The 24,462-nt window shown below is 42.3% G+C and overlaps 2 protein-coding genes across 6 annotated transcripts in view; one reads left to right on the top strand and one right to left on the bottom strand.

The window, feature by feature from the left end:
* rnaseh2a (ribonuclease H2, subunit A) overlaps positions 1–8,240 on the top strand; it is a 29,174-nt gene extending 20,934 nt beyond the window's left edge. For 4 of the 5 annotated variants that reach the window (XM_067973033.1, XM_067973031.1, XM_067973035.1 and 1 more), the window contains exons 7-8: positions 1,500–1,623; positions 7,324–8,240. In XM_067973033.1, the coding sequence (XP_067829134.1) occupies positions 1,500–1,623; positions 7,324–7,465 (266 nt within the window). In that variant the 3' untranslated portion in view covers positions 7,466–8,240. Of the gene's footprint in view, positions 1–1,499; positions 1,625–7,323 lie in introns of all 5 variants that reach the window. The other variant, XM_067973032.1, reaches the window with a different exon arrangement.
* A 5,309-nt stretch (positions 8,241–13,549) lies between these two features.
* The window catches only part of rtbdn (retbindin), a 44,034-nt gene continuing 33,121 nt past the window's right edge, over positions 13,550–24,462 (bottom strand). Inside the window, exon 6 of the mRNA XM_067973030.1 lies at positions 13,550–17,863. Coding sequence (XP_067829131.1) covers positions 17,594–17,863 — 270 coding nt within the window. The 3' untranslated portion in view covers positions 13,550–17,593. The remainder of the gene's footprint in view (positions 17,864–24,462) is intronic.

Raw genomic sequence — 24,462 nt, 5'->3', positions numbered from 1 at the left:
GACCAGAAAATTTGTTTTTGGTGGTGTTGGTGAAGGGAGAAATGTTGGCCCAAACACTGGTAGAGTCCCAACTCTTGTATGAATAGCACCATGGGATCTTTTGCATCCATTTGAACAGGCAAATGGGTCCTTGGTTTAATGGCTCATCTGAAAGACGGCACCTCCAACGATGCAACATTCCTTCAGTATTGCACTGAAGTGTCAGCCGAGATTGTGTTCACACCCATAGTGGGACATGAGCCCACAACCTTCTGACTCAGAGATGAGTGTTGCCAGTTGAGCCAAGCTGACACTTCTTGTACCAGTGTACTGCAGCTTCTGTGCAGCTGGCTCATAGAGACCTTATGGTGGGTAGATAAAACCTCGGGTACAAGTTTATGTTAGTGGTCCAAGTTTAGTATTAAGGCAGTTAGCCTAGTGTGTGTTAGATTTTTGCCTGAGGTGGTGTAGATAAAATATTCTAAATTAAGCTATATTGGCTTGTTACTGTTGTCTACTTTTCATTTTTCATGTAAACTTAATTTGTAGTCTATATCCTGAGTCTCACAGGAGACTAGGAGAGCACAAGAGGGCTTTTTTCAGTTCCAGAACGCAAGGGTCTTGTTCACCGCTGGATAGTATACATTGTCAGATATCGTGTTTATAAAGTCATACTCCAGTTCTTCATGAACGTTGACTAGCTTATAGGTGTTGTCTTTGGTGCTGAGCATGAGAGAAATTTTGAGTAGAGTGCACATTGAATTAAAAGTATTGCTCTGTTAATGAGGGAGGCATACATCACTTTTTGCTTTATTGCTCTTTTTCCCTGTGTCTACAACTATGTGTGTCTATTGCTCAACCTTGAGTCATATTGAAAAGCTGTACAGCATATTGCAGTGGCGCCACAGAGTAATGGGATTTGGGCTTGTGTCCGGAATTCTCCAACACATCAGAATTGATGATCTTAGCCTTAAGCTATGGGAAGAAATTGAATAAAGTGGAAAATGGGATCTTTTGCTTTTAAAAATCCCTTGAATTTCAAATATTGATGCAAAGAGAAGTTCCACCTAGGATTTACTACCCCCTATTCAAAGTTTACAGGATTTTCAGAAAGCTTAAATGATCGTCTTTAAACTGCAGTTTAAGAACAAAGGATTAATTTATTCAAATCCAACATGCAGCAACTGTCGTGAGTTTAATTGCTGGGTTTTCTTGATGTAAACTATCTGGAAATTTGATCTTGTGGTTTACAAAATTAGTTCTGTTGATGGTTACCTTATAAAATGTTCCTCTCCACCCCCCCACCTCCCAGGGTATGCAACTGTCCAAATAACGTGATGGGCCATCTGACAAATTTAAACATTAAACTTGGGGCAAATGGAGTAAGGCCAGCGTCAGAAACAGATGCTGCATCGATCAATAATGGGGATTTACATCGGAGAGCTCTAGTGAGGACTTGCTGTGTTTTTGAGAGTGGTATTGAGGAATTAATTGTTTTTTTATATTTTTTTTTCTTACAGACCCTAAAACAAAGGACTGGCTGGAGAACAATGTAGACCCTGTTTTTGGGTATCCACAGTTTGTACGCTTCAGTTGGAGCACAGCCCAGACTATTCTCGATAGCAGGGCGGTACCTGTGCACTGGTATGTAATTAATGACATGATTAGCTAGCCCACAGGTTACAGAGCTCCATTTAAGAAGGGAGTCTTGCCATTAGTAATCCCTTCTTAACGTAGTAAATCTTATCGTTGGTGACATTTTTTAAAATAAGTCTTGCTGTTGGTAACCCTTATTAGAAGTTTACTTTTGCCAGTTTTCTCCCCTTTTCCTGTCACCTCAATGTGCTACCTGTTGTTGGAGCATACGTCCATAGGTGGCCATTCTTAATGTGCGAGCCTAGACAATGTTGGAAGATTTTTCACCTGTCAGGCATTATCCCCACCGTATCCAATTCTGTTCTCACCTGGTGTACACGGGTATGTACTTTCCAGCAGGGGATCGCTGGATAGCCTTTCTGAGGGGGATTCTTAGCTTTCCTCTTTAGCCCAGGACCACTGAGGCCAAATGTAGCACATTAGAGTTGTGTACTGATTGTCGGTGTGCTAGAAGCAAAGATAATGAATATTACTAATTTTTGGTCAATTTTCTTCAATTTGCCTTTCCTTTCTTCGTGTCTTGTAAATGCTGACTTCTGCTGGAGAATAGTTCTACAGGCACTGTCCATTCTTCAGCACCTCATCCAAGTGACCATTTGTAATGTTAGACATTAAGTTTCAGCATTTCAGTTTGAAAAGCATCACAGCCGAGCCCAATCCTGTTCTCACCTGATGTCCACACCCATACCTTCTAGTAAGGGTCACTCAGTGGAAATCAGGAGAGTGAACCCTGGCTGATTTCCCTCCTTCCTCTCTAGCCCAGAAGTGACCAGGCAATTGTGGTATGCCAGATATTGCTCTGGCTGGTATCGAACAGACCAGGGATCAAATGTGGGACCTTCTTGTCTTTGTTTCAGTTCCACAGGATTGCATTTGCCTATTCTTGCTCTGTGCTATGCTGTGCAGTGATTCCAGAATTTCAGCAGATGGCTCTGTTGCTCTGGGTGATCAGGAACTGTGCAGTTGAGCAGTGTGGTACATAACGATCAATATGATAGCAAATACAGCCAATAAAATGGTATAGATAAATCTTCATAGGAGAGATAGTGTGGAATTTATAAGTTGTAGAACTGCTATTTTTTTCATGAATTTTAGAAAGTAAAAGAAATACTTGCCTTTGTATAGCAGCTTATCGCATCATTGAAACACCCCATAAGTGTTTCATACAAAGAATTGCTTTTGGAGTAGTGATTCATGTGTAGGTAAGAATGCTATCTGCATCAGCAACGTCCCACAAACTGCAATGAGATGCATGAGCACTATTTTATGGTTGTATATATTTAAGGGAGTAATGTTGGCTACACTGATGTAAACTCCCTGCTGTCCTTAAAGTACTGCCATGGGATCTTTAATGTCCATCTGACCAGGCAGTTGGAACCTCGATTGAGCTCACTTGACGGAAGGCAATTCAGATAATACAGCGCTGTGCTGCACTGCACTGCACTGGAATGATGGCCTAGATTATGTGCTCAAGTCCTGGTGTTGAAGTGATTTGACAACCAAATTAAAGAAGCTATTTCTGTAGCTCAGTCATACATTTCCAGTTGTTATGAACCACATGCAGCTGAATGCTGGAGTTCCAAATACACCATTTTATTCACCGTTAAAGGAGCACGGTTGTCATTGTTGCTGCTTTTGTGTAATGCATTCTGGGGAGGATGACATCACTGCCATTGCCTTCTGTCGGTGCAGCTGTGCAAAAACAAACAGCTGGAATTTTCTGGAATTATATTGTTTGAATTGTAATGCATTTGACTAATGATGTCACACAATAAAGGGAGAAGAAAGGGTAGGAGAGGAAGGAATGTATCAAGTTGAGTTTCTCAACAAAACGTGATGGGAAAAAACACTAGAGAGGGGATTTCATTTGTGGGTAATATGTTGAAATCTATACATTGAAGCTATTTTTTTTTAAATGGGCTTGAGCTCCCTCGAACTGTCCAGAAACAGGAGTTAGTGTGAGAAATCTGTGATGACCAGTGTCTTCCTGCTGCTCACAATTTCCACCTTGCCCTGCATTAAATGAAACCCTCCAGCTGATGGGATTACTAAGTAATTCGCATTGATTTTATTTATTTTTTGTGTCCCCTTTCCCAGCTCCTAACAGGTGGTTTGTTTTGCCTGGCGGGAGTGAAGAATCAGAAGAGAAAGCTGCTGTCACTGTCCATATTTTTAACATTCACTGCGGTTCTTCTCATTGCTCGTTTGTGGTGTGAAAAGAAATTGAAGCCTTGTTTAGTTTGACCCATTTGAGAAATGCAGTAACTTTTCTGTATCAAAATGAAACCCGGTAATCCTCCCCCAACTGTAGCAGGCAGCTGTTTCTTAAATGATTGTAGAGTTTATCCTCCCTTGCCCTGCCCGAAGTTTATTACAAATGTTGATCATTCTGTGTAAGGAACCAGGTCAACCCTAACCACCTCGGCTCTAGTGGGGGGGTTTATCCTCATAACTGTAACTGCTGAGAAATAGTCTATTTGGCCAATCAAGTCTCTGCCACTACTTTTCTCGACATGACCTATTAGTTTAATCCCACTCTCCTTGCTCTCCATATACTCTTTCTTTTTTTCAACAATAATCTAATACCCTTTTAAAATTATTTATGGACTCTGCTTCAGTAATGGTTTGTGGCAGAAAAGTGTAAAGGAATTTTTCTAACCTCCCATTTATTTCTTATCTTCTCTATGTACACTCTTGTTACTGTCTTGCTGACAGTGGGAATCATTGATTATTTACCACATCATAACCCATCATCATCTTGAAGACCTTGCAGGTCACCTCTAACCTTCTCGCCTCTAGTGGTGGGGATGGGGCGGGGGGGAAAGCCCCATCTTCTCAACTTTATCTTCATAACTGTAACTACTGATTCCTGGTAACAGTCTGGTGAATCTATGTTGCAACTTTTCCATTGCTTTTATATCTTATAAATGGGGTGCCCAAAAGTGTGCACAGTACTCCCAACTGCAGCCTAAGACTTGCATATTAACTGCTTGTATTCTAAAGACCTATGTGCATGCGTAGCAAGTTTCCCCCTATTCCTGTACACCCTTAGAATCTTGCCATTTAAGATGCATTTCCTTTCCCTGCATTCAAAATGTGTCGTTACACTTTTCTGCACTAAATTGCATCTTATCAGCACGTGCTGCTAGCTTGTATATGTACTTGTATATGAAACACTCATGTCATCAGCATATTTCACCATTGTTCCTTCAATTCCTAGGTAGAGATTGTTTATGTATCTTTGCATATTTGGAATGTTTTCCAATGTGAGGTCCCCCAGCAAATATTGACGCACTCCTGTGGATCCCTGTTCTAAATTTTAAAAAACAATGTCAAATGCTCAAAAGAAAAGAGTTATTATTGTAGAAAGCATTTTAATTAGTATACAACAGCAGTAATAACATGCGAGTAAGTCAACATATACAGAAGTCTGATGACCTTGGTTATCGGTTTGAAAATCTACATTGTATATAAATTTAATAATGCAGATTCTGAGTTGTGCAATATTGGGCTTTTTAAAAATGACTAACTACCTACCTACAATGTTGATGATTACATTTAAAATTCTACATCTACTTGTTACCATCAAACAGTGGAAAAAAATCTTAAGATGGAATAGGGTTGAATTTTTGAATTGAATGTGAGGATGGTGGAACATAAGGGCAGAGGAACCAGCTCCAGTACTTAGGGCTGACTGCAGCAGGATTAAAATTCATCAACTACTTCACAGAACATGTACCCACCTAAATTATGCATTTGTTTTTTGAATCTTAATCCAAATTTGGTATCAGCCGTGGCTATGGTAGCACTCTCATATCTGAGTTAGAAGGTCATGGGTTCAAGCACCACTCATGAGAATTGAACATGTAATCATGCTGACACTTAAGTGCACTGCTGAGGGAGTACTTTCAGATGAGGTGCTAAACCAAGTCCTCTTTTTGCCCTCTGAGGCATGGACGTAAAAGACCCTGTGGCACTATTCGAAGTGGAATTCTCTCACTGTCCTGACCAATATTTATCTGTCATCCAAAATCACTGAAACAGATTATCTAGTCATTAATCTCATTGCTGTTTGTGGGATCTTGCTGTGCGCAAATTGGTTACCACATTTCACAACATTACAACAGTGACAGCACTTCAAAAGTACTTCATTGGCAATGAAGCTCTTTGGGATTTCTTGAGGTCATGAAAGGTGCTATTATGAATGCAAATATTGACAGCCCCAATAAAGTATTAGGACATGAGTTTGTGGATGGAAAATGCGAAAGATTGCAGACAGTGACTTAAAATCTATGTCCTGTTTCTTGAAAACTAGGGCTCCGCAACTGTCCCTCCGTGTTATGCTCATATCTATTTTGGAGTTCCTTTAAACACAATATAGTACATACTCCAACAATGGAGATGCATTGTTAGGGCAATTCGGAAAAGGGTGAAATTCAAAGGTGGTTCAGACGCAATTCAAAACTTTGGATCTGCAAACAAAAATACTGAAGCAAATAACCTGGACACAAGTGCACAATGTACTGCGACTTCTCTAAATTCTCCCTCGTTTGCCAAATAGAGCAGTGATACCGGCCAGATGGTGATGCAGGAATGAACATTATTATTTGCCCTCTTCCTGTTTCAATTATGAAAAGACCCCAGGTACACACTATTTCCACTTATGAAATACAAGGTGTCCTTCCTTTGCTAGCCATGCATTACCCTCTATATTGTTATTGATTTCGCTACACTCCATCTCTCATTTTTCTGTTTGATTGGTGCTGGGTGTTGCATCGTCCTTTTCAACTCTGCAGTCCAGCAGATTTTTTCCCCCTTTGGTTTAGAAGATTATGCTGGATGCTTTGTTGTGAGTGATTGTGAAAGACAGGTTGCTGTTGGCCCAGTACTGAGCGGCATCAATTGTTAAGATATGGACAAATCCAAAATATAATCAACAAGAGATTGTTTTCATTTCTAAAAAGTCTACGTGGCATAATTCTATTAACAGACACCTGAAAATATTCTCAGAAATTATTCCCTCTCCCCAATTTCTCCCTTTTGTATCTGTAGGTGCAAATACCTGCTGGCCTATCATTCCACTGGCAGGCCTTCAGCATCCTGCACATAAGGTCAAGATGAGGGGTGTTAGTGCTGAGGAATGGAGCTCTTCCTGTTTCAGGCATCTGTTGTCAGCCTCAAGCAGCCCCAGGTCAGAATTAGCACAGCCAGACGCAGAGTAAATCTGCCTCAACAATATGCCTCCGCCCCAGTGTCTGATGAGCACCCCCTTACTTTTCTAGCGTGACATGTTTTCCATTTCACACACTATCCTGTGGCCGCTGTGTCAGATTGCAAGTTAATGCTGGATTAGGGACAGTTTTGTGCTATAGGCCCATGCCATCTGGGAACTGGATTAAGATTGCCCAAACTCATTTCACACAGGGCACTTGCAGACAGAGGAAATTTTTATCCCGTTATCATCCTGTGCCTGATTTGAAAGGCCAGCGTTTAACTTACCGTGCCACGTGAGTGTCGGTTGGGCCTGATCCTGCCCGCATCTAACATTGAAACTTTCCAATATCACGATCAGAAGCGAGAACTCCGAATTCTTCTTTCAATTCTCTAGCCTGGGATGCTGATGCCATTTGTAGTCGCAACTACTGTGCTTTCTGAAATACATCTTTTTAACTTGCTTTATTTTCATAGGGATGATGATGAGGATGAGGATGGCAACAAAAAGGACATGCCTTCAGTGTTGTCCTACTTTCAAAGGAAGACTGAAGACCCAAAAGTTCAGCCACACCGTTTCTTCACCGAGCGGAAGCTTGTCTCTCTCGTGAACCTATGAGTATTAAATATTTTTTTCCCCTGTACAGAGAAAATGCAAAAAAGTGTATGAAATACAATTGCTGTACAGAAGGGGAGAAAATAAAATGCCTTAAAATTGGTGGAGAGAGATATTTCAGCTTTTCCAAAATGCAGTGCGTTGGGTGAGGTGGATCAGGCAATGAGCAGCGGTACGCTCAATGCATGTAGGATGTCATATTAACCCTGCATTAGATGTTTAATGCAGATGTTGCACCCTAAACCATTCGCCAAGGATCTACTCCTTGCCAATAGTAGTTTAGGCTGAGCTGCTCACCATGTAGTGCGTTGCAACTTATTTGACTAGATTACTGGGTGTGTGGTTTCGCATTATCACAGAACCTGTTGTTGAACTTTATTTGTTTTTTAAAAAAAGATTCAGCCTCTCTCGAAGCCGCCCTATGTGATCCCCAAGGAGACTGACTGAAAACTTGCTCCTTGGTCTTGGCCAATGCTCCAGTACCTGGGAGGCAGGGTTTGGCTGGGAATAAACTCTCTTTTGTTCAACCCACACCCCCTCCTCTTCCCTCTGGGGAGGTGGCTGGCCACCTTCATTTAATAAAACGACTGAGATCGGGAAATCCCTGTGTAGGGTATCTTGAACTTGTCCCTAATCCCTGTTACTCCATGTTGCACTGCTTCAGAGCTGGGAGCTCATCATTTGTATACAGAGCCCAGGGCTTGTGAAAAGAATTTACTGCTGAACTTCTGTGAGAATTTGGAAATTATACCAATAAAATATTATCTTTTGGAACCTACAGGCTGCCTTTGGGAAATATCTTTGCCCTAAACTCCCATTATCTCGGGCGTTGGTAAATTGAGTAGGACAGTGAGCAGACGCCACAAGATTTTAGTTTATTAGTTGCTGTCCTGTCACAGTGCTGACAGTTTTATCCTGGAGAAATTAGAATTTGTAAGTGACAATTTATAACACAACCTGAGATGTGTTGGTTGAGTGAAATTTGAGCCCTGAAGAAGGGTCTTTTATAGCAACCTCTTGACATGGAATAAATCACTCAGAATAACAGGTCATCCCAGTCAAACTAACAAAATCAGATTTCTCCCCCTGTTAATACAGTATTGTTAACCATGTATGTAAATAGAGAAAGCATCTTTACCGTCAACCAGTGCATGATTAATGATTTATGGTCCTCTGTGTACATGTATAATATTTCAGTGTTGGTTAACTGTATAGTGCAGCAGCAGCATCTATATTTTAGGCCTGGCAGGAAGGACACTGTCAAGGTTGAAAAGTAGCTGAGAATATGTGATAAATCAAATAGCAGTGATCATTCTCTCAGTACTGTTCTGAAGTGTCAGCCTAAATTAAGTTCTGGAGTGGAGTTTGAACCCACAGCCTTCTGCCTCAGAGACTGGTACAAACTGCGGCAAGCTGACACTGAGGTTGCAGATCCTGCGGCTGAAATGGTGAATGGGTGATCTGCTCGCAGACTGCCGTCACTGCCCTTCTGAGCCATGTGACAGTGGCCTGGGGTCAGTCTTTCCTGCTGATTACGATCGATTTTTTTTTTTCTTCCCATTGCCCTGTGGGGAGGTGCTCGGGCCACATTCAACAGTTGATCACAGGGTATACAGGATCTTGTGGCTGCAGTACACCTCAACTCCGTGCTGTTCAATGGTATGTTTAAACACACTGGGGGTAAATTTAACTTTGGGCGACAGTGTAAAATGGACGACATTGAATTGGCCGCCCATTGCGCACCTCTTCTGATTTTCGTCTCCATTGACTTCAATATAGTGGAAAATCGGGCGGAGTGTAGAATGGGTGCCTCGTTCAATATTGCCCATCGTCCAAAGTTAAAATTACCTCAACTGTGTTTAAACAAAAATTTGGAGACTTGAGGGTAAAAATTATGAAACTCACCTCCATTGTTGTAGCAAGTAAGCAGAGGACACACCAGGCCCAGTAAAGAGCTTTGTAAATATAATTAATGTAATGAATTTATAAAAAGTTCCTGGAACACTGTTTTTACCCCAGAGTTTCCATCTCTTTTTAAAAAAAAATCCAGTCAAATGCAAATGAATCTCTAATCAGTCACTGCATCCTTATTCCATGCATTCTCCATTTAATTATTAAATGTTCCGTGAGTGCATTCCTTTTGTTTGACTACTTCAGTAATCGCAAGGCCCCATGGGTCGCTGGGGCATTTCTTTTCCCTGTTAACAATTACAGTTAATGGATGTCACTGTCGGCTAGCAGATGGTTCTTCGATCAGCTTCTGAAACTTCAGACAGGTACGTTGAACCTAATAAAAACGGTCCAGCTGTGGGTGACTGCGCTCTCGCAGCGTTGCGCACTGATGTGTTAATGTTACACTGAGTGCTCCTCCATTTGTTCGGGTGACATTTTCCAGCCAATGCACAGGTCAGTTCCTCTGCTGCTGACTAAAGAATACTGGCCTTTATGTTTTGTCACTTCAGCAGCATCCCTGTTTCCCTGCAGAACTGGATCAGATTTGGCCCAGATGAAATCTCTTCACAGTCCAGAACTTCACTGTGCTCCCTAAACTATCTACCTCAGTGGCTGATTTTAAAGAGAGGCTAAAAGGGTTAAATTATGAGGACAGGTTGCATAGACTAGGCTTGTATGGCCTTGAGGAGTATAGAAGATTAAGGGGTGATCTAATTGAGGTGTTTAAGAAGATTAAAGGATTTGATAGGGTAGATAGAGAGAAACTATTTCCTCTGGTGGGGGGAGTCCAGAACAAGGGGGCATAGCCCTAAAATTAGAGCTAGGCCGTTCAGGGGTGATGTCAGGAAGCATTTCTTCACACAAAGGGTAGTGGAAATCTGGAACTCTCTCCCCAAAATGCTGTTGAGGCTGGGGATTCAACTGAAAATGTTGCAGGGGCATTCTGTAAACACCATGTATTGTTCTATATGTATAAATGCGTAGGCTTCAAGGAGATCCTGAACATTTACCTGAGGAAGGAGGAAGTCTCCGAAAGCTTGTGAATTTAAAATAAAATTGCTGGACTATAACTTGGTGTTGTAAAATTGTTTACAATTGAAAATTTAAAAACTGAGATTGATAGATTTTTGTTAGGCAGAGGTATTAAGGGATACTGAACCAAGGCAGGAACATGGAGTTAAGATGCAGATCAGCCATGATCTAATTGAATGGCGGAACAGGCTCGAGGGGCTGAATGGCCTACTGTTCCTATGAGAGTGTCTCATCTCACCTCAAAAGTCAGGTTTGTATTTTCTTTTTCTTTTGTGAATTTTGTGTTCATTGAGTTGAGGGGCCATTAGTGATAGGGAATGGAGCATTTTCCATTTCAAACCCCTCCAAGCCAGGTACAGCATGGTTAGATGCAGATTAAATCTCCCACTGCAGCTCAATAATCTGCTTAAACCCCAGGTTTAGAAGAGCACCTCCTTACTGCATCAGTTTGCCATTTCCCACCCTGAGGCATCTGCCTCTAATTCAGTGCTACGTTGGCTGTCACTCAGTTTCGTGCTGTGGGTCCATGCGTGCTAGGAATGGATTAAGATGGCCCAAACTCATTTAATTGGATTAGGATTGTTCAATCCAATAACATGAGGGAGTTCAATTAACATGCGCAGTTAATACTGAATCATCCCCGTGTCTGTGCCCGTTATTGATTAATTCAGCTCCCTCAGTAACTGCTTAAAGACCGTTCCCATCAGATTTCAGCAACGCTTACTGTTTAAAGGAAATATTTTAAAAATGGAATGAAAGAAAAAGATGTCCATAATTTTTTTGTAGCTAATTTTTTTTTAAGGGGGTCTTCTTGATGGTAAGGCACCCCTTTTTAACAATTCAACTATGCTTGATAATTCTGGATTTTCACTGTGTATCCAATGCATTTTCAATAAACTGAAGGTCACAAGTCTTGGGGAGAAACGTGGATTGAGTCAGTGGGCATGATTACAAGTAATAGCGTCAAGAGCTTCAGAAGAGCACCACAAATGGGGAGAGTGGAATTTGTGACTTAGGAATATAGGAACAGGAGTAGGCCATTCAGCCCCACGAGCCTGCTCTGCCATTTGATAAGATCATGACTGATCTGTGATCTAACTCCATGTACCTGCCTTTGGCCCATATCCCTTAGTACCTTTGGTTGCCAAAAAGCTATCTATCTCAGATTTAAATTTAGCAATTGAGCTAGCATCAATTGCCGTTTGCGGAAGAGAGTTCCAAACTTCTACCACCCTTTGTGTGTAGAAATGTTTTCTAATCTCACTCCTGAAAGGTCTGGCTCTAATTTTTAGACTGTGCCCCCTACTCCTAAAATCCCCAACCAGCGGAAATAGTTTCTCTCTATCCAAGAAGGCCAACGGAATGTTGGCTTTTATTGCTAGGGGGATAGAATATAAAAACAGGGAGGTATTGCTGCAGTTATATAAGGTATTGGTGAGACCGCACCTGGAATACTGCATACAGTTTTGGTGCCCATACTTAAGAAAAGACGTACTTGCTCTCGAGGCAGTACAAAGAAGGTTCACTCAGTTAATCCCGGGGATGAGGGGGCGGACATATGAGAAGAGGTTGAGTAGATTGGGACTCTACTCATTGGAGTTCAGAAGAATGAGAGGCGATCTTATTGAAACATAAGATTGTGAAGGGGCTTGATCGGGTGGATGCGGTAAGAATGTTCCCAAGGATGGGTGAAACTAGAACTAGGGGGCATAATCTTAGAATAAGGGGCTGCTCTTTCAAAACTGAGATGAAGAGAAACTTCTTCACTCAGTTGGTAGTAGGTCTGTGGAATTTGCTGCCCCAGGAAGCTGTGGAAGCTACATCATTAAATAAATTTAAAACAGAAATAGACAGTTTCCTAGAAGTAAAGGGAATTAGGGGTTACGGGGAGCGGGCAGGAAATTGGACATGAATTTAGATTTGAGGTTAGGATCAGATCAGCCATGATCTTATTGAATGGCGGAGCAGGCTCGAGGGGCCAATTGGCCTACTCCTGCTCCTATTTCTTATGTTCTTATGTTCACCCTATCTGTTCCCCTTAATATCTTATAACTTAAGTGTGATCCCAGTAAATTTATCAGCATTTGAATAATGGAAAGAGATATAGCCAGTATAAGTGTATAAAACAGTCACCATATATAATGGGTTAACTGGCACAGCCCTAAAGGTAACCCTTTTAACTGAAGTTTTTCTTGTTTGCCATTTTTAACTTCCATTGCCACCAATTTGACTTTTATTTAGCTTAAATGCTTCGGGTTCTGTGAAGTGAAGGTGAAGTGTTCTTCGATTTATTAACAACAATAGGTCATGTTGGAACACCTCTGTTTAGACTTTAATGTAAATACTTTTTATTACCTTTCTAAGGTATGAATGTAGCTCTGACAAAGTTTGTTACTTGGCTTCTAGAGTTCGTACAAGAAGTGGACAATTGCAAGAGCCTAAATTGGAATAGGAACTATTTTCTGTTGTAGCAGTGCACTTTAAATACAACACTTTTGAAGATTTGAAGTTTTTTTTAAAATTGCACTTTTTTGATGTGTTAAATGTGAAATATATATTACAACAGTGACTTTGCTGTTGGAGTGGTGCAATGAGACCTCTTGTGACAATGGGCTGTTGAGAGCTGACTTTCACTAGCCCAGGTGGGTTGTTGAGATTTAGACAGGAAATGCCACAGTTTAAGTCACACTGTAAGCAGGAGGCACAAGGACTTTACATCCTCAGAGGTTTGTGGGAGACGGCATGCCCTCTTATTACACCTATACATTTGGATAAGAGCTGATTCCCTTAGTTTCCAAAGTATATATAAGATGACAGTCTGCCGTTTGTACAAGAGACTACCATGTCCAAGGGTTTAAAGGAGAGAAAAATAATTTGAAAAAGTGCGCAGCAAATATCTTCTGGGGTATGATTTGTGTTTTCCCTCCTTGCATTCCCAATGGCTGCATATAGCCTATTGTGTTAAATCTGTTGTGCAGTTTTAACACTGGCATAGTGTATTAGGCAAACCTTAACAGTAAAATGTACAATTTTTGTGACAGTTGTGAGGAACATTAAGATATTTGCGTTGGAATCCTAGAACATAAATAAAACTTAATGTCATTAAGGTTTTATCACCGTGTTTCCCATTTTATTAGTAAATCTCACAGTTCTGTAGAATTGCACAGTATCAGTAGTACAGGGACAGATAACCTGGTTAATAAAAATATAGAAAGAGCAGAGACAAGAAAGCGCACTATCCATTTATACAAGGACATTATTTCTTACTGTTCCTGTTTACAGCACACTCTGCACAGGCAACAAACCCACAGCAGATGTTTACAACCTGGCGCAGAAAGGTAAGTAGACTTTATAACAAACATATACGAGACATTACAGCAGGAACTGTGCCTAAAATACAAAAGAGGCTGCAATAAAATCTATTTCATTTTTAATTTTAAATGCACTTGACCGGGGGTGGGGGAAGCAGTGACTTGTCACGAATGTACTGCTGATTGTGCGAGAGGAGTATGCCAATAAGAATCTAGTCCGAAGCAAGCAGTATCAACGTAAGAACATTTTCCGCCTGTTGGCATGAGACACAAGTTGCTGTAGTTTTCAGTTGGAGGGCAAAATGTTTACGGAAAATTGAAATGTCATATGTTTATTGCATGGAAAAGGGGTGATCATAGTGCCAGGTTAAGAATAGGACCATTCTTTCTCCCACCCATCGGAGCTGCAATTGACTTTAGCCAAAAATCCCACCTCTCCTTGGGACTTAGCGGTTTAGACTGTTCTGTAAAACTAGAGTTGGCACCATACCAACACCATCACAGAGCAGGAGATGGGGGAGTAATGCTTTTTATTGTGTCTAGCCAGGCTTGGATAAGTTATCTGTAGGTATATGGTAAGCAATCTTCAGAAAATGAATAAAGGTTAATCCTCTGCAAGATCAATTCAACTCTTTGATAGGACAACATTCTATTGATTAGCAGCCTATTTCTGTTCAGTGTTAAATGTCTTGGTGTCAATTCAGTATTGTTGCATTTTAAATGGAATTTTTTTTTAAGAGTCGAAGTTTCTGAGCACTCTCGTTCTGCAGCAAGTTGCTAATTAAATTACTGCATCAGTAGGGTCTCTGGCTGGGAGTCGAGCAGTAGCAAAGCGAACACATCTGTTTCACTAATAGGCTAGTAGAGGCGTTGAAGAAGTCTGCAAGCTGACTTTATGTCATTGTAGCACAAATCAAGGGAGATCCCTAGCCAATATTTCCCCTCCAGTAAATGAGAATTTATTGTAGGATTACCAAATAAATTGAAGTGTAATAGCACAACAAAATTAAGTACAAAGCTGAAGTTTACAATTAAATAGTGAAGGAAAAATAGTTTAAGTGGACTACTTTTTTTAACATAATTTTAGAAGCTTTTAATACCCATTTCATTCTGTGCTTTTAAACGAACATGGGGAAACAGTCATTTTTTTCTTTTACTTGGAGGGACCAAAAAGTGAACCAGCACATAAATATTGGTCTGGCCATCAAAGGTTGCATTTGCACACATTCTACCAGCTCAATCTATCAATGCCATTTGGAGGACATGTGCCCTTATTAAATATTTAATGCTTAATTCACCAGTCACCCAACTGCAGTTATTACATCCTCAGATATCAATGGAGACACCTTGTGATATCAAGTCATACGAACTGGTATGCCAGCAATAATGCGCCATTTGTCATTGGCCCCTCCGCTATAAAATTGTATTGATTGTTACAATTAAAGCGTACTTTCATTGCAATGGGCTTGGGTCAGGGATGGGCAATAGCCACATACAAGGTGCATCGAGAGTATTTTAGTTTTAAAATGGGCCTGTACTAATTTGATTGGTTTGGCAGTTGAGGTGATATAATTGGCCACAGCAGCCCTGGGCTAAAGAGAGGGTGGAAAATCAGCTAGGATTTCCATTCCTGACCTCTAGACTGTTTTCGACCTCCTGCTCCCCCCAATCAAATAGACTGCCAACACTCATGGTCAAAGTTTGTGTATGAACAATGGTCACTTGAGAGAGAGTTTTAGAGAGTGACTGGTATCCACTGAACTGTACTCTGGCACGAGTTGGTGCCTTCAGGAGAGGAGGGGATCAAAGGTGGTGATGTCATTTATTAATAAAAATATTACCAATGACTGCCACACTCACCCATTATTTGAAATCTCTGTTTATATTACATAACTGTATTCAGCTCAGGCCAATTGATACCTGTGCCTTTGTGAATTTGTTGTACAATGTGTAGCATTATACACCAGTCCTGTATCGATTATATGCTCAGCTTTGCTGTTCATCCCCATGAGCACTGCAGTGATATTTGGACACCCATGTAAATTCTGAAAATTACCACCAGATTACATTTTTAAGAATATAGTGTCTAATGTAGTTATTGCATCCTTTTAATTCTATTATGCAATGACCATTTGAAGTTTACAGAAAAATCAATTTGATCATTTTGTATATTTTGGAAGCAATAAAGGTCACTAACTGTAAAATCTAGCGTGTAAATCACATCTTCATGTATGTGTTTATGTTCTTTAAATATAGGGTGCAACTTATTCTTTCCCCAACAGAAATAGGCTCTGTGACCTATACAAAGTGTGATTTGCAATCCAAGTTTTATGGCAATAGTTAAAAATGCCTAATATGAATTCTCCTGCTTCCTTATGGCAGGAGCTAGAATCAGAGTAAGTAAATTCCACAGGGTTTACACTGGAACTTTCAATGGAAACCATTGCAGAATTGTACCATCTGAAATTTTTGCAGCTGCAGGTGGGTTTTGAGAATTGTCCCAAAGCATCCAGTGTTTAATAGAGGTCCTGATCGAAGTTAAGCAGCTTTGCTGGGAAACTCTGTGAGTTGCTTGCATGTTGCCAGATGAATTTTCTGTTTTAATTTTATCTATTTTATATTTTATTCTGAGTCTGCTATTTTCATCAGAGGAATGATTTCAGAGGAGATGTGATTCAGGCTTTTAAAATGAGGTGAGGCATGGACGTGAGCAGGTTATTTAACTTAGACTTAATGGACAACAGAGATCAGAGGAATTCTCCCCAACACCCAAAAAAGAATGGTAGCTATTTGGAATAGAACCTGCTTTACTAAGTCCCTTAGACAGCTGCTGATTTGGTTCTTGCAGGATTGAAAGTTAAGATTCGGGATAGATGTTAAAAAATACTCCACCAAAAATAATGGTCCCAGAAACACACAAGTCATGAATGTAGAAGGTTGTTGTACGATTGGGTAAATATCCTGGAGGGGCTTTTACTTCAGGGGCTAGGGAGAATTTTCAGAATGTTTATCTGCTTGCCAGTTTTACCTGTACCAAGTCACCTCTCTCAGATTAAATCGTATGCCTGTTGAGGAAAATTGCACACAGTCTGTGGAGGGAACTGACTCAAAGGGGGAAAATCAGAACCTGAGAATTGTTTTAGGAATGGGGAAATGCCCATTAGGCCTGTCCTTTTTTAATGGGATAACCTCGCTATTTGTCTCTTACAATTGCTTTCTTTAAAGGGTCCATTATCACTTCTGTATTTTTGTGTTAGTTACATTTTAGTTGATGATCAATATGCATTAGGAGGTAGGTGGAGATAACTCAAAACTACTGGGTTAAAAAATATCTAACTTGGTATTGGAGGAGTCTAATGGCAACCAAGGTACAACATTTGACCACCAGATATTTCAGTTTAGTGACCCAAATATAATGGTATTGCATCACCTTTCTCCCCCCTTAAATCAGCAACTCGGTTATTATGTTATAACTTTTGACTCCGGTTGGAATCCTTATTCTAAACTGGCTGGATTGTGAGAGGGAAAGCTGACCAAGAAAAGGTGGGGTAGGGAGGGTGGGGGGGGGGGGGGGAAGAGAGAGAGGAACAGGAGATATTTTTCCTTCCCTGAACTCTCATCTATGGCTCCTTGGTAAATGGTGGGCTTGTATCAGGAGGAGGTTTGATGGTGCTTGTGGCGATGTGGATGGGTTGCATGTCAGAATGGAGAATAGTTGAGGTGGGGTGGGGGTGAGCGTTAACTCTGTAGCTTTTATCAGCGTGATCGTAGCGAGGGGGTTTTGTTAACGAGAGCAGCAACTATGCAAAAAAAAAAGACAGTGCCTGTGGATTAACTATTCGGTTGATTGGAACCCACTTCCACTGCCATCAATGTCTTCCACAAAGAGTGAGCGCTTGCGGATGGAGAGCCTAAGCTTGTTCACAGTGCTGCGTTTCTCTCTGCATGGGAGTTCGCCGTTACTGCCGGCCTTGGTGCTGTCCTCCTGCATCAGGTTTTTAATCACCTGCTCGTCGTTCTGGTCCATGTTCAGGCAGTTGCAGGATCTGACCTTGAAAGTATCTCCCCACAAACTCTCGCACATGTCCTTTCCATCCTTGTACATCTTGGGGAAGACAGGAGAGAAAAAGAGAGAGCTGTTAACCCACCAGCGTCAGCCCACTTAAAGGACAATTCACCTGAGGCTGTGTTCTTTTCTAATTTCTGTTCTTTAGTGTGCATTGTCGTATATCATTATCAGTAGTGGCATCTAAACGTTTTCTTTGTGGGACACTCGGTTGCGTATCATGGGAATCCGCAGGCCGCATATAAAAGAACAGCAGTGGGTTGGAACCAGGTCTTTGATGTATATCTAGTGCTCTGAAGGATCAGGGCACACCAAGGGGTGGTAGTACCCTAACACTATCACTCCACCTGCCACCCTTAGGATTTCTTACCCCTCTCGCATCCTTTTGATGCTTTGGGACTCTCCTCCTGCGCTCCCCCAGCTCAAAGCGGCACTCTTTCTCTGTCCCAAATCCAGTTTCACGCTGCACACCGTGGCTGGGAATTCATATTACGAGTATTCCCACCCGCAGTGCTGTTCTGTCACTTGAAGCGGCAGAGAAGTGGAACCAGCGACAGTGCTGAGTGGGAGAGCAGCATGAAGCTTAATCCAGGGGAATGGGAGGAGGCAGCGTTAGGGGGGATGGATCTGGACTGTGGGCTGGAGTTTGGACACCCCAGTATACAGTATCCAAAGTCTAATGTGAAAGCAATTCAGCCTTACAATGTGGATTGGCTTGTGGACGACCTTGATGATTGACTAAGGGAGTGGTGGCAGTATTAGGGTACACTGACTTTTGGGCAAGCAAAGCAGCCAGGGTTTCAATTCCTGACCACTATCATGATCCCTGTTGGACAATGCGCATGTGGACAACTGTGTGAGGACCAGATGTGGTGTGGCTCAGTTGTGATGGGTTCCGTTGGTCAAATAGCCTGCTGCTACTCCCGATCTAGGATGAAGGATGGCCTCTTGAGTAAGGTACTAAGGGGCAGCTGGTACCTGCAGAAGCTGTACCCCAACACGAGTCAATGCCTTTGGGGGAAGGAGAAAACGGGAGGGGGGGAAAAGGAGAAACGATATTGGAACAGCAAGGCCTTTATGGCTGGCAGTTTATAGCTGAGACATCCTGTCCAACACATCACAACAGAGAGTTCATCTTTCTGACAACTCCTCAGCACTAGCAGCAACGTTCCAGTAAATTTCCAGCTGGCTGCAGAATTCTCCCCGAGGCCCAGCATCCTTCAAAAGACAAAGCTTATCAATGCGACATAACTCACAGACATCTGCGACTCTTTGTCATGCATACAATAATCTTTCAGCAAAATGGTCACACAATTATCAGTCAGCTGGAACCAGGGCTGAGATGAATCTCTAGTGCTATGAAGGAACAGAGCACTTAGGAAGTGGGATTGGCCCAGCCACACAACAAAGAGCGCTGAAGTAATGAAGCTCCATACCCCATTGTGAATGCTATGCTGATAACCCACATCCAGTTATCTCCAATCTCATATTTCAAGGAGACATTAACGAGCATATAACTCACTCAGCGACTTTAATCAGGTGTCAGCTGTGGCTCCGTGTTAGCACCCTTGCTAGGTCATCAGAGTCAGAAGGTTGTGGGTTCAAGTCCCACTCCAGAGACTTGAGCATAAAACCTAGGCTGACACTCCCAGTGCAGTACTGAGGGAGTGCTGCACTATCCGAGGTGCAGTCTTTCGGAAGAGACGTTAAACCAAGGCCCCATTCAGGTGCGTGTAAAAGATCCCATGGTACTATTTCAAAGAAGAGCAGGGGAGTTCTCCCTGGTGTCCTGGCCAATATTTATCCCTCAACCAACATCACTAAAACAGATTACCTGGTCATTGCTGTTTGTGGGACCTTGCTGTGCGCAAATTGGCTGCTATGTTTCCCTACACTACAACAGTGACTACATTTCAACAGTACTTAATTGGCTGTAAAGCACTTTGGGACAACCTGAGGTCGTGAAAGGCGCTATATAAATGCAAGTTTTTTTTCTTTCTTTTCTAAACAAATGAGTAGTTGAGTTGTGACGACCGGGACTGTTTCGGGATCCATCCTTGATGCGGGTCATGTTAGCTGATCTAAGTTGGGGCAGCATTACCGGTGTCACAACTGGCCTCGGTGGTCCTAAGTTGGAGAGGAAAATCAGCCAGGGTTCCCACTCCTGGGGCAGAATTTTAACAGTGAAAAATGGGTGGGTTGGGGAGCGGGGGTGGCATTGAAAATCGCAAAAATTTCAGACCCGCCTCCAACCCGCTCATTTCTGGTTTTCACGGGGGTGGTCACATACTTTTCAAGGAGGCTGCAGGCTTCCATTTTTTCAGGTTTTGCAATTTCAACCCGGGATTTCTGGGCCTTCTCCTTCACACCATGTGAGAGGAGGTGAGAAGGCCTGAAACTGCAGGTAATGATGCCTTTCTGGCACAGCTTGTGGGCCCGAAGGAGCAGGAGTGCTTCCCCCAGGCCCAACAAGCCTAACTGCAGCGAGCCCCCAACGATCGCAGCCCCCCTGCTCCAATCTCACTCCCAACGATCGCGGCTCCTCTGATCTCCGACCTCCCACCCAACGATTGCGGATCCCCGTGATGACCCCTGACCCTCCCTAACGATCACGAACTGCCGCGATGACCCCCGACCGCTCCCCAGTGATCGCAGACCCCCCCCCCCTCAATGACCCCCTATCCCGACCCCCGATGCTGACACCACCCCCCCCCCCCCACCACCGGTCACTGACCCCCGATCCCTCCCTCCATGACTGACGACCCCCGTGACCCCATGCCCATTGGCGCGCCCATGACCTGTGCCCACCCATGCCCCCCTGTTTCCCCTCCTCCCCCATACCATCAACGACTTAACTGAAGACTTACCTTTTCATGTCCTCTCCTGCCTGACTGAGGCCAGCCTGTCAATCAGGCCGGCCAGTCAGACAGCAAACCGACAAGAGAAAATAAAAGACGTCCTTACGCCAAAATCGTAAGGACGTCTGGGGAAACCCCCATCCGGGCTCCAGGTCAAAATCATGTCCCGATCACTATCCAGAGAGTCCTACTGGAAATGCAGGTTGAATGGATGGCAGGGTGAGTCAGGATGATCCTTGTGGTCACTGTCAAGGGTCACAGGTGCACAATGAACATTTGAGTGAGTTACTGGGGGTGCCAGTGTCCACGGAACCATACTGCAGTGAGATGTCAATGTGGATAGAGAGAAACTATTTCCGCTGGTTGGAGATTCTAGGAGTAGGGGGACAGTCTTAAAAAGTAGAGCCAGACCTTTCAGGAGTGAGATTAGAAAACATTTCTACACACAAAGGGTGGTAGAAGTTTGGAACTCTCTTCCGCAAACGGCAATTGATGCTAGCTCAATTGCTAAATTTAAATGTGAGATAGATAGCTTTTTGGCAACCAAAGGTATTAAGGGATATGGGCCAAAGGCAGGTATATGGAGTTAGATCACAGATCAGCCATGATCTTATCAAATGGCGGAGCAGACACGAGGGGCTGAATGGCCTACTCCTGTTCCTATGTGCCTGTGTTCAGGAGAGGAAGGATTGAGAAACAAGTAGCAAGGAGGGAAAATATAGGTTCATAAGGTTTTAACTTGTAATGCACTAACTATATGGTCATGTGTTTTTTTTACAATGAGCTTTTATATATAATAAGCTTATTACTGAAGACATATACAGTATACCCCTTCAGTAAATAGTGTCATATGAATGTTTGCTACTTTATTAATACTAACACATCGTTACTTCTCTGTGCCTCCTTCTAAGCCCCATTACACTGTCCAAAACTGCACTGAAATCAAGATTCGTTGCTTTGTCTCCCATTGTAACTCATTCTTTCCCAGGACCTCAAAACTGTCAAACTACTTTTAGTCTTCCTTTCTTCTTACAAACCTCAGGGTTTAAAACTCAAGCTTAATGTCACCCAGTCACTAATCTTGTTTATTCTCCTGCGCTGCAAATCCTGATCCCTACTTTTCTCAATTTAAAAAAAAAATAATTTGAAAGCTCTGTCTGACTCCTTTATTCGATTTGACCTTCATCCGGAACCCTACATTTTAAGGTTTTTGATGGTTTAGTTCTCAACCATTCCTTCCCTTTCCTCTTCTTGGATAATAAAATAATTAATATTTGTCATAGGAACATAGCGGGCTGGAAGGGACCCTTGCAATCTGGCAGAGCGGGCCCAAAGTTTGAAAAATACCTCACACTATTTTCTCTGATATGCTGAATCACTTTTGGATTTTCCCTTCAGTGTTATCTAAATCAGCTGATTTGTGATGCATTCATTCAAATGCAGCTAACTCACGACCCAAAAGTTAAAATTACACCAACCCTGTATGTTCTTGCTTCAATATAAGTGGTTACAGGTACCAGAAACCTGCTATTATGGTATTGCCGTTTTCGCATCTTTGTTCCCATTCCCAAAACCCAGACAGCAGCGTGTGGCCTATTTTTTTTGAATGTTGATCTTTCCAGCTCAATTGTATCAATGCTCACAGTTACTCAGTGTTGATAATATGGAGGAAACCTATTATTCCAACCTTGTAGGTTTGCTTTTTTTCCCTGAGTATCCATTACATCAAGCTCTTTTCTTTCCTCCAGTCTCAGCCTTTTGGCAGCAAACCAACTATTAAAAGGAAGAAAGAACTTGCATCTTTCATGTCCTCTGCATGCCCCAAACAATTTTATAACCAATGAATTATTTTTGAGGTATATATCGTCGTGTAAGCTGATTTGTGCACAAACACTAATTGACCAGTTAATCTGATCTTGGTGGTGGTGCTTGAGGGAGAAATGTTTGCCAGGACACCGGGAGAACTTCCCCGCTCTTCTGTGAATCGTTCCAGGAGGATCTTTTGTGCCCCCCCCCTGAACAGGTAGACAGGGCCACGGTTTAACGCCTCATCTAACAGGCAGCACCTCCAACAAGGCAGCACTCCCCGCAGTACCGCGGTTAATTTTCACCCGAGATCATGCGCTCAAGTCCAGGAATGGGGCTTGAACCCAAGACCTTCCAACTCAGAGGTGAGAGTGCTACCAAATGGGCCAAGCAGACGGGAGAGGAAAGGAAAGTATTCCACAATGTGGCACTTGTATCATGGAATAACGGATGAACTTAAGCCCATTTCCTAAAGGATTTGTCTACAATCGGGACAGTAGCTGCCACGTGGGCTTGTGCGTTTGCTGAATTATCAAGAAGTCTGAGCCTATTAAGTGATTCAGATGACTCTGTCGCCCTCGTTCTGTCTCTTATGTCGGGTATACTTACTGTATTTAAAAGCCAGCTCCACCAATATCAAATAATAACAGCAGACAGGCGAATAGGTGCTGCCTCGCAACCACAGAAATGCTTTGGCAGTCTACTAATCGTTCAAAAATCATTTTATGCTTAAAAAAAAAAGTGAATTATCCAATAATTTGAATTAAGCAGTGTAAATAACAGCAAAATGGGAATTTAATGCTAAAAATAATTAGAACGGTCAGATAATTTGAATTAACAGCAGATTATAATTACCTCCTAATCTAAGGTAAACCTCCTGCTTCAACAGTCTCCCTCCCCGCTTCAACAACTCTGAGGTTTTTGTAGTGATTGTAATCCCGAGAAGATTGAACTTCTCAACCGATGTTTGAGACTCGTCGCCATTTTCACTCTTCAAAAACTGCTGTGGGGCTTTCTACCTGTGAAACTCCCCAGCAAAACTGATTAAAATAATATCTTGCCCAGATTATTTTGGTGATGTGCGACGCATCCCCATACATATTCATGAACTATTTGCCTGCGCCAGCAGGGGGCTTCATGTGTCTGTTCCCTCAGTGGAAAATGTGATCTGATGAGCTTTGCAGACACATTTTAAAATCGCATTTTAAGGCTCAAGGGCAGGTGGATGAACAATGCAGACATTATTTTTTTTAAATGCATTTCATTTTCTGCCTGTTAGGTTATTCTGTGCCATGCATTCCTCTCCACCCCTCAAGTCGAGAGTATACTTGTGGGCCACTGGTCATCCAGCTCTTGAATTAACTGATAAAACGCATGAGCGCAGGTGTTTGGGAGCTGACCTTCCGTTCCGATTTTACCAGCGTGCCTCCTTCTTTGGAAACGCCTGGTGCCTCTGCTTAAACACTGGGAACTGGCTGTGTAGGGAATTGTGCTCACTCACTCGTGTCCAATTACTGCCAGGTTCCCGTGCAGCACCAAAATACTCACTGGGCAAGTGTCTTTCAGCTCAGAAAGAAATACTTCTGCCTTATCATGTCTTTTAGAAAGTTTCATACGCAGTGAATTACTTTGAAGTGCATTTACCGTTGTGCAGGCAACTGGGGTGTTTTTGTATACAGCAAGATCCCACAAACAGCAATGAGATGACTGACTTGTTATGTCTGTTTTTTTGGTTGAGGGAGCAATATTGGATAGTACATCAGGTGAACTGCCTGCTCTTGACAATGCAATCTTATATTATACTGGATTGCTAGATGATGTGGTGAAGTCCTGGAGTGGGGCTCGAACCCACAACCTTCATGATTCAGACCCAGTAGTGCCACCAGCTACACCAAGCTCACACGGTGGGATCGGTATTGTATTAATTTGATAATTATTGCAATATCGTAGCTGCTCTCTTGTTGAAGCTGTTGT

Source organism: Heptranchias perlo, chromosome 37 (genome assembly GCF_035084215.1).
Source record: "Heptranchias perlo isolate sHepPer1 chromosome 37, sHepPer1.hap1, whole genome shotgun sequence".
Taxonomy (NCBI): Eukaryota; Metazoa; Chordata; class Chondrichthyes; order Hexanchiformes; family Hexanchidae; genus Heptranchias; species Heptranchias perlo.
This window is presented reverse-complemented; position numbering and strand designations above follow the sequence as displayed.